The 10,111-nt window shown below is 41.5% G+C and overlaps 1 protein-coding gene across 3 annotated transcripts in view; it reads right to left on the minus strand.

Moving 5' to 3' along the window:
- The window catches only part of LOC102818107 (phosphoribosyl pyrophosphate synthase-associated protein 2-like), a 124,487-nt gene that overhangs the window by 15,621 nt on the left and 98,755 nt on the right, over positions 1–10,111 (minus strand). For 2 of the 3 annotated variants that reach the window (XM_006875524.1, XM_006875525.1), the window contains 3 exons: positions 8,764–8,912; positions 4,992–5,062; positions 3,629–3,775 (listed from right to left, as the gene is read on the minus strand). In XM_006875524.1, the coding sequence (XP_006875586.1) occupies positions 3,629–3,775; positions 4,992–5,062; positions 8,764–8,912 (367 nt within the window). The remainder of the gene's footprint in view (positions 1–3,628; positions 3,776–4,991; positions 5,063–8,763; positions 8,913–10,111) is intronic. The other variant, XM_006875526.1, reaches the window with a different exon arrangement.

Raw genomic sequence — 10,111 nt, forward strand, 5'->3', positions numbered from 1 at the left:
TACTTTGGACATCGTAAGGAGGGACCAGTCACTGGAGAAGGAGATCATGTTTGGTAAGGTGGAGAGTCAGAGAAAAAAGGAAGACCCCCAGTGAGATGGATTGGCAAAGTGGCAGCAACACTGGGCTCAAGCGTGGCAACAACTGTGAGGTTAGCCCAGGGGTGGGCAGTGTTTCGGTCTGTTGTGCACAGGGTCACTATTAGTCCATACCAACAACAGCACCTAACAACAACAACAACATAAGAGACTAAATCGACAATAGCAATAAGATTAGATAAGAACCTTATGTTGTTGTTAGGTGCCATTGAGTCCTTACTGACTCATAGCAACCTTAAGCAAAGCAGAACAAAAACACTGCCTGACCCTGGGCCAACCTCACTATTGTTGCCACACTTGAGCCCACTAATGCTGCCACTTGGCCAATTCATCTCACTAGGGGTCTTCCTGTTTTTCTCTGACCTTCTACCTTACCAAACATGATATCCTTCTCCAGCAACTGGTCCCTCCTGACAATATGTCCCAAGTATGAGAGACGAAGTTTGGCCATCTTGTCCTCTAAGGAGCACTCTGGCTGCACGTCTTCCAACACAGAGCTGTTGGTTCTTTTAGCAGCCCATGACATTTTCAATATTCTCCTCCAACACCATAACTCAAAGGCATCAATTCTTCTATGGTCTTCCTTATTCACTGTCCAGCTTTCACATGCATATGAGGTTATTGAAAATACCATGGCTTGAGTCAGGCACACCTTAGTCCTCAAGCTGACACTTTTGCTCTTCAACACTTTAAAGAGGTCTCATGCAATAGATTTGTCTAATGCAATTCTTCTTTAGATTTCTTGACTGCTGCTTCCACGAGTGTTGATGGTTGATCCAAGCAAAATGAAGTCTTTGACGCCTTCAATCTTTTCTTCATTTATATATGTTGTTGTTAAGTGCCATCGAGTCAATTCCGATCCTTAGCAACCCTGTATAGGGTTTCCGAGGAGCAGCTGGTGAGCTTGAACCACCAATCTTGTGGTTCAAACGGCTTTGCAGTCTGGCTCATTTACCCACAGTGCCACACCAGGACTCCAGAGAAAATAGCAGTCTACAAATGGTTACCTTATTTTAAGAAGGCTGTTACTATTGTTAGTGCCATCAATTTGGTTCTGACTCACGGTGATCCTATGCACGACAGTATGAAACACTGCCTTGTCCAGTGCAATTCTCACAACTGTCGTTAGGCTCAAGTCCACTGCTGCTGCCTCTGTGTCAATCCATCTTGTTGAGGGTTTTCCTCTTTTTCACTGACCCTCCACTTTAGGTCCTTCTCCAGGGACTGGTCCCTTCTGATAATATATTTAAAGTATGAGAAACAAGGTCCTAGCTTCTAAGGAGCATTCTGGCTGTACTTTCAACACAGATTTGTTTGTATTGTACTTTTAATATTCTTATCCAACACCATAACTCACATGTATCAATTCTTCTACGGTCTTTCTTACTTAAGAGTCCAACTTTCACGTGAAAATATTCTGGTTTGGATTTCCAGCAAGATAGAGGACTAGGCAGACATACTATCCAGACTGTCTACAACAAACATATGAGAGATCAAATGAAACAGACACAGATGAAAATCCTAGAACCCTGAAATTCAGAGGAACAGTTAGAGAACTGGACTGAGTGTATACTAGGAGGAGAAGCTGAGCAGGGACAATGAAAAAGGGAGACAGACTGGTGAATGGCCAGTCAGATGGGGTAAGATGGCTTGGCAGAGCAGAATCATACACAAGACAGGAAAGGTGTGATTCCTTCTTTTTCCCTACACTTCCTTGGTGAGCAGAGGTGTGGGAAGCCACACTCACGTATCCACAGCACAGACCCTGCTGCTCTCCAGTTTAGGATCAGGAATCTCACCAGTGTGAAGTGGGGGCCAGCTGTGTCACTTTGATACCTGCATTCAGCTGGGCTCAGCTTCAGACCTACAGAACTCATCAGACACTAACTAGTCACCCTGCCCCCAGCTGCCCTGTAGTCCTAACAGACACTGAAACCAGTTCCATCAAGGGTCTCCATGAACTCCTTCTGGACTGAGTGCCCTGAACACAGGTAAGAAGGCCAACAGGAACTTTAGCTAGAGCCAGCATCTATGTTCACCCATCCCTTCCACACTCAACTTTTGAGCTCCTTGGCTTGCAGGAGTCCCCAGAGTTTTCTCCTCTCCAGCTCCAACAGCTCCACTGCTTTTTTGTTTGGGGTTGTTTTTTCCTTTTCTTGTTCATTGTTTTTTATTTTAATCATTCTCCTCTTCCTTCTCTTTCCATTCTCTTGAATTTTTCCTATCTCTACTGTTGTCCTTGTTTTCTTCTGTTAATCACTTCTCCATTTTTTTCTCTTCTACTCTCTCTTTTCATCTCCCCTCTCCCTATTTTTCTAAGTGTGGGGTTTTTCTCCCCTTACTTCTTTTTCCTCTCTATATCATTCTTCTGTAGCTCTATTTTATGTTCCTCTTCTCTTTTTTTTAATTATTCTTGTGTTTTCTCTTTTTTTCTTCCTTTTCTTTTTATTTTCTCTCTTATAGCTTAATTTCCCTGTCCTTATGTCTTTATAGTTATGAATGTTCTTTTTTCCTGCTTTCTGCCTGTTTTTATTTCTTTTCTCCCTTTATTATTATTTCTTTGCATTGCTGGCTTCCTGTTTATTCTCTTTTGTTTTCTTATGTGTGTTCGGAGAGAAAAGGGTTTTCTCTTTCTCATCCAACAGGAAACAACAGCTTTTCCCATATAGTCCAACTACAACCATACCCTCTGCAGCTCTAACCCACTGTGCAAGAGCCAGTACCAGCACCTGTACCATCTAATAAATAACAGACAGGAGCCAACACCAGCCAAACCCAACCTAAACTGATGTGCGTGAACAGCAGCCAAGAACACTGTACACACTTTCATTCTCTAACTACACCCACTGGAGACAACTGGTGAGAGCCTAAGAACACACCACACAATCATCAATTAAATACAAACACTGCAACTTCACAATACCCCAGAGACAACAGGCAACTTTAGCTCACATGAAGAAATAAGAGAGAATGGCTCAAATAAATGTTTGCTGACCCACGGAGCTGGAGCCCAGAGTACCCTCAGACTGTGACTTATGGTGGAGTGGTGTGTCCTGTGGGCTTTTATCAGAAGCTGACTGGAAGAGCTGTGCCTTAAACACATCTGAACCTAAATTGTATGTAACCTTGTTAAACTTCCCAAATAAGCCCATACCTGTGCGTATGGTGTCTAAGTTCTGTGTGGCTACTGCAATGAATTACTGAACCAAATAGAGAAGGAGAGAGTGCTGTGGGAAGGTCAGTTTGGTGCTATCATATTTAAGCAGCGGAAGAGCCTCAACAATCCAGGGCTATAAGATGAAAGTACATGGCCGGATGCCCAGTGTGATGCAAGGGTTCATTTATGAGACTTATCATGATTATTAGCTGTGACCACGGCTAAAAGAACAAAAGTAGGTTCAGTGACACACAAACATAACCTGTATTTCAAAGTTACTTGTAACTCCCCAGCTACCCGTTCTCCCCCAGATCTCAGTAACAACAGAACAGATCTAAAGTGCTAGGGTGGCATGTGCCATGCTCAGACTGGTACCTCGTCAATAGCAGATTCCTCAATTAGCCGTGGAGCATCTGAAGATAAAAGGCCATGGGTCGCCATCACGAAGATCTTATATGCTCCTCTTTCCTTCAAGGTCTCCGCTGCAGCCAGAAAGCTGTCAACATCATCGATGATGTCATCCTGTCAAGTTACAGATTGAGCAAAAGGTAGGGGAACATTTCTGCTAACATGAGTGTAGACCACCAGGGCTAGGAATGCGTCTGACTATCATTGTGACAAGTTTGATGTGGAAAAGGATCCATTTAGCCTGGACAGGTACATATCCGCAAGTTCCTATCATTGTGCTATTTCCCGTAAATCTATGATTACTTTGAAATAAAGTTGTTTTTTAAATGCAGTTTTAATAGAAAATAAAAAAGTGCTACTGAATTCCTAACATCTTTCTGCTAATACGATACATTTTATTAGTAACGGTTAGGGTTACATTTGTTATCCTTCAGGGTGATGGAGGAGATTTTCTGACTTGAAAAAGTTTAAACACATCACCAAGTGCTGGGATGTTAGCCAACTTGTGCACCCATCTGAAAACAATTTGGCAACACCAAGAAAAGTTATACCATGTGTACACTGTCAGACTAAACAGCCCTACACCTAGGTCTCTAGAACCTCTTGCACATATGCATCAAAGAATAGGAACAAGAAGGTTCAAAGCAGTATTATTTGGGAATAGCAAAAGCCTGTGTCTAGTGCCTGCAGGAAAGGTAAATAAGCTATATGACAGTCATACTACAGAACACCAGACAGCAATAGAAAGGAACAGCTTATAATACATATCCCCTTGTACACAAATCTCAACCACAGTGTGACATAAAAAAGACAAAAAGGACATAAAGATAACATTTCTAAAACCAGAAAAAGATACCAAACAAAATGACACAGTGTTAGGGAAACGTGTGCATGGTATAAAGACAGTAAGTGCAGGAAAGAGCAACGCTCAGGCTAGTGACACCCTCAGGGAGAAAGGAGAATGCAGCCAGAGGAGACATGCCGATTCTTAAATTGGGTGGTAGGTTGCAAGGTGCTTAACATACTAAACAGACATTAAATATAGGTTTTTCATGCACTGATTTTGTGAAGTGTGAGAAGATGAGTATTTTAAACAGTTTAATAAATTGTATATCCTGCTTTTAACATGCAAAAATCTTACGTTATTACCAATAACACCAACTGCGTGATATTTTAAATTTTTTTGTGGCAAAGTAAACAACACTTAGCACAATGCACCAACTTAACTTAAGAGTTAGCTATACATATATGTCAACAGACCTATTTATAAGTAGACACATAGCCAACAACCAACAGGGCATTAATAGAAACAGTAAAAGGTAAGACGTACCACAATGATGGCGATCCTTCCTCCAACATCGCCAACAACTGTGATTGGAGGCTTTTCTTTAGGTATCAGCACTGGTCAGAATAAAACAAACACAAAGTTTCTACACTAAAAATATAAAGCAAATTCTTTAAAATGTCAATGGCACTGAAGAAAGAAAAAGTGGAAGGCGTGTTCTAGATCACCGCTTTGCAACCTTAGTACAGCTGATATTTTATGCCAGATCTTTGTTTTGGGAGGTGTCCTGCGCACTGTAGGATGGTTGTTGTTGTTTTGTTGCTAAAGTGCCATTGAGTCAATTCTGACTCATACTGTGATCCCGTTTAAGATTTCCAACAAGCGGTTAGTGGGTTTGAACCACTGATGACCTTGTGGTCCAGTGCTTATCCTACAGCGCCACACCAAGACTCGGTAGTATGCTTAGCAATGTCTTTCTCCACTAGGTATCAATAGCATCCCTGATAGCTATGACAATCAAAACTGTCTGCAGACACTACCAAATGTCCCCATTCCAAGTGAAAACTAATGTTCTAGATTCAAGGAAAATAAAGACTCATAGCAATCAAATGCAATGCATGAACCTACTAGGTGGGGTCCTAGTTGAGGCCAAATAAAAGTAAAAAAAAGCAAGATAACCAGAACTGAATTAATTTTTACATTTTTAACACTCTTGTTTCCAGGTACTCGTTCCCAATGCTGGTGGAAGAGTAGATTAGTGGCAAAGCCCTTTAGGAAATCAAGATGGCCACATACTGGTGGTAGTGGTGATTGTGTGCCACTGAGTCAATTCCAACTCACAGCGACACTGTTTAGGGTTTCTGAGGCTGTAAATCTTTACAAGAACAGGAAGTCTTGTCTTTCTTCCTGTGAGTGACTGGCAGATTCTAATTGCTGACCTTGTGGTTAGCAGCCCAGCGCATAACCCACTACACTACCAGTACAACACAATGGCCTCTCACTTCTAGAAATTTATTTTTTTTTAAATTAAACTCAAGTGCAGAAAAGACTTTTGCCCAAATACATCTGTTGCACCACTTTTGTTATATTGGCAAACGACAGGAGACAACATAAATAATCCAAGTTTATGGGATTGTTAGACTGCCAAAAAATTCTGTTGACAAAACTTTGCAATGACTTGGAGAAAATAGCTCGAGACACTAAGTATGTACCTAACAGTGACCGCAGCCCTAGAAAACAGATGAAAAGAACGGAAGGACGCCCAGCTAAGTGACAAGTGTTATGCATCATCCAGGTTTTGAATAATTATGTACTAATTCTGTTCTGAAAAGTTATTATTTTTCTTTTCAGTTGGCATTTTTTTCATGAGAAACCACAGGCTATAAAAGTTTCAAAACCTAATACTATCAAAATCTTTTCTTTAAAATGTAATCGGAATAATACTTTCTTTTCCCTTTATATACCCATTTGCTATTAAATAAGCATTATACATAGGGTGCCTCACCATTGAATATGCAAAGAAAGAGTCAATATTCAGGATCTGTGAAATTAAAACTATAGTGCATTCCAAAAAAGGTCCTCTCTAGTGATTACTACTTGAATCTTCATTGCAACCTATCCCTACACAATATGTTGTTGTTGTTGTTGTTAAGTGTTGTTAAGTTGATTCCAACCCATAATGACCATGTATAGGGTTTCCAAAGAGCTGCTGGTGAGTTTGAACCACCGACCTCACAGTTCAAAGCGACTCTGCAGTCCAGCACATTAACCCACAGCACCATACCAGACCACATAGGACTAGTCTTTTTAAACAACAACAAAAATAGGACTAGACTTCTGAAAACATCCAGTTTGCTAACTTTCTCCTACTTTAAGACTCAGACACATGGTGTTCTAAACTTAGATACTGCTATTGTTAAATACCATCAAGTCAGTTCCGATTCATAGCAGCCTTGTACAAAATTTCTGAGGGTTTGCACCACCAACCTTGCAGTAGGAGTCCCGTGCTTATCCTACAGCAGCACACCAGGCCCCAATATAATATAACCCAGGGATATATACTGGCAATTCAAAATTCTACCCAGTCTGCCCCCAGCAGAGTACTACATACCTGGAAAACAGCTAATTATTTATTATGGCCCTTCTCATCAAATTTCTCCATTTTGTGATCTATTGTAAATCCTACCTATACGACTGGTGTAGCACTGTAGGCTAAGCATTGAACTGACAAACAAAAGGCAGGTGGTTCAAACCCACCAGCTGCTCCTTGGGAACCCTTTACTGGATAGCTATGAGTCAGTACTGACACTGAACAACATCTATGCCTATGATTATGGACTCATTTTTAAATGAGATGCTAAGGAGTAAAGATTACAGTGGAACTAAAGATTAAGGATGCCTCCACCTTACTAAAAGGTATGACTCAAGTCACCACCCTTTCTTTCCACTGGGGGCATAGTCTGACTCCAACTTTCTCTGAACTACAGATTTGGGATTTGCCAGCCTCCACGGTTATAAGATCCATTTCTTTCGACAACTGTAAGTTTTGTGAGCCACTGCAGGATGTTACAGAACCCTGGGACTTGAGGGAAATAAGAAGTGGTGACTGTTATCAAGGATTATGGCGTGGAATAACATGTCAGAAGAGTTAAACAGTTGGGATATCTTTAACCTTGGATTCATAAGGACCAGAATTGTGCTGATCTTTCTAAAAGAAATCATTTACATGCAATAACTTATCTCCATATCTTCCCTCCAAGGATCTCCAAGACCATCCAGCCACACCACAGGCCATCATGCTAACAATGACCATCTCCTAACTCACTGACAAGGATAATGATGACACAAGCAGCAGCTGACTGGGGAGGTCTCCCTAGGTTCATCATTGTGTAGGCATGTCCCATGTACAAACTCTGACCCAGGGCTGGAAAGGTGAGACAACTTGCCCAAGGGCACAGAGCTGATTTGTGAAGTAGCCAGACACTGCCACTGTCTCTGCCCGTCCAGGTCGTCCTGGTACCCACTTAACCCATGCCTGGAACAAGCACCTTAAAGCCCCACCTCACCATCTAGATCCACAAGGTACTGCTGGACTCTCGGCAACTTGATGGCTACCTCAGCTACATCGCCTCTGAATTTTTCCTCTATTCATAAATGAGCAAACTCCTAGGGAAAGCAAGAACCCAAAGACAGTATTTTTTCTTAACTGAAAAGATTTTACTAAAGCTTGAAAGAAGTATATTAAGAACAAAAGTAATTCATGCAAAATTCTACTCCTCCATCATAACTATTTTCACTCTTCATATTCCCTCCTGGACCCTGCACAGACAGCTATGTCATTCTGTATCCTGCCTTATTCACACAGATTCCGTAGATTTTCTCATTTCCTCACAATTGTAATTCTTTTTAAAGGCTACGTGCATACTGTTAAAACATAATTTACTGAACTCTACCCTCAGACAAAGCACTTAGAATTTTCTAATAATTTTCATTAACAGTGAGTGAGTAACCGTGCACAGAAAGTTCTTTTGCTTATGCTCAAGTTTCCCTTAGGAATATGGATGACTGAGTGAGTGAAAGTCAAAGTACCATCACTGGGTCAGTGTAACAATGTGGACGTGTCATCACTGAACAAACTGCTGTCCATAAGGCTGTACCACTCCCAGGCCATCCATCCAGGAAAGGGATGTGAGTTTGGGTCAGTTAGAAAACCCAAGAGAAGAGGAGTTTACATATGAAAAGAAAAAACAAGTGAAGCTGCCTTAGACCCAGTAAGAAAAGCAGAGTAGATAACATGGGGCCTGAGCGGCACACTCACAGGGAATTTCCAGGCTGGGGTGGATGGCAGCAGCGTTCCTGACCATGGGCGGGGAGTGCCTCCCATCCACCAGGTCAGATTCAGCATCCTGTGCTTCCCCATGAATCACAGCAATCCCCAGGCGCAGGCGCTCCGCAAAAGACTGGGCCCTAGGGAAAACATTAGACACAAGTTCCAAATCACTCAGCACTTGTATGCTGCTAATGCTGACGCAAGACAGCAAACTTGAAAATCCAACACGGAGTCACTATGAGTGCCAATGGACTCAACAGTACACAACCACCACCACCCAGGTTCTAGAAGACACTGTACAACTAAGGAAAGCTTTGTTACAGTATTAGCAATTATTTCGAGAAACTTAAATTCATGCTTAAATCAGTCAATTTCTCAGGATCTTGCCTTTCTCAGTAGAAAGTGTGATACCTTTACTGCAGCACACATCATTAACTCCTCTGTGGCATAAGAAAACCCAACTCAAACACACATCTAATCATCTGGCCGTAACTGTAAGAAATCTAGTTTATATTTTTTAGAAAAAGAATTCTTTGTCCTTGGTTTCTGAGAGAGAACCTTTGGAATTTCCTAAGCAATTACAATGTCTTTGTTTTCTAAAACCTCCAGATAACACTTGAGGATTTATGTTCAAATTAGTGGGGGAGGGAGGTCTGGGCAGGCTAAAAAGATCACCTGGTTGGCTACACTCAGGATGTAGAGAGGGCATGACTTAATCAATCATACATATCCAATGAGGCATCAATCATGACTATACAATGAAAACAATAAAGGCTCAGCCACAGTAGCTACTAGAGCTTCCTAGTTGGTGAAAGGACATCAGTACATGAAGGAGGGTAACATGCCACTTAGGACACTATAGCTCCAGGTTGGGAACCTCCCAGACCTCATGCTATTCACCTCTTCTTTATGCTGATCCTGATCTGTAACCTTTTGCTATAACACATTTGTAGTCGTTATTACAGTACTTTTGTGAGGTATGAGTCACTCTTTGTTGTTGTTGAGTGCTGCTGAGTCAATTACAACTCATAGTGACACTACACAGGGTTTCCAAGGAGCAGCTGATGGGTTTGTAGATAAGATATGGCCATTTTTTTTCTTTTGGTAGCTGTTCATTGGTCCCTTGCTGTCTGCGCACCTCCATTCTGGTGACTATAGGGTGCCTGAGCACTGGAAACAATTCAAAACCTACAGAAAGAGGTCCAAATGATTAATAATAGAATATCAGAAATGGACAATACACTGAAAGGGCAGAGGAGTAGAATTGAAGAGATAGAAGCCAGAACTAGTGAGCTAGAAGACAAATCTCTCAACACTACTAAGATAGAAGAACAAA

Source organism: Chrysochloris asiatica, unplaced genomic scaffold, assembly GCF_000296735.1.
Source record: "Chrysochloris asiatica unplaced genomic scaffold, ChrAsi1.0 scaffold00331, whole genome shotgun sequence".
Taxonomy (NCBI): Eukaryota; Metazoa; Chordata; class Mammalia; order Afrosoricida; family Chrysochloridae; genus Chrysochloris; species Chrysochloris asiatica.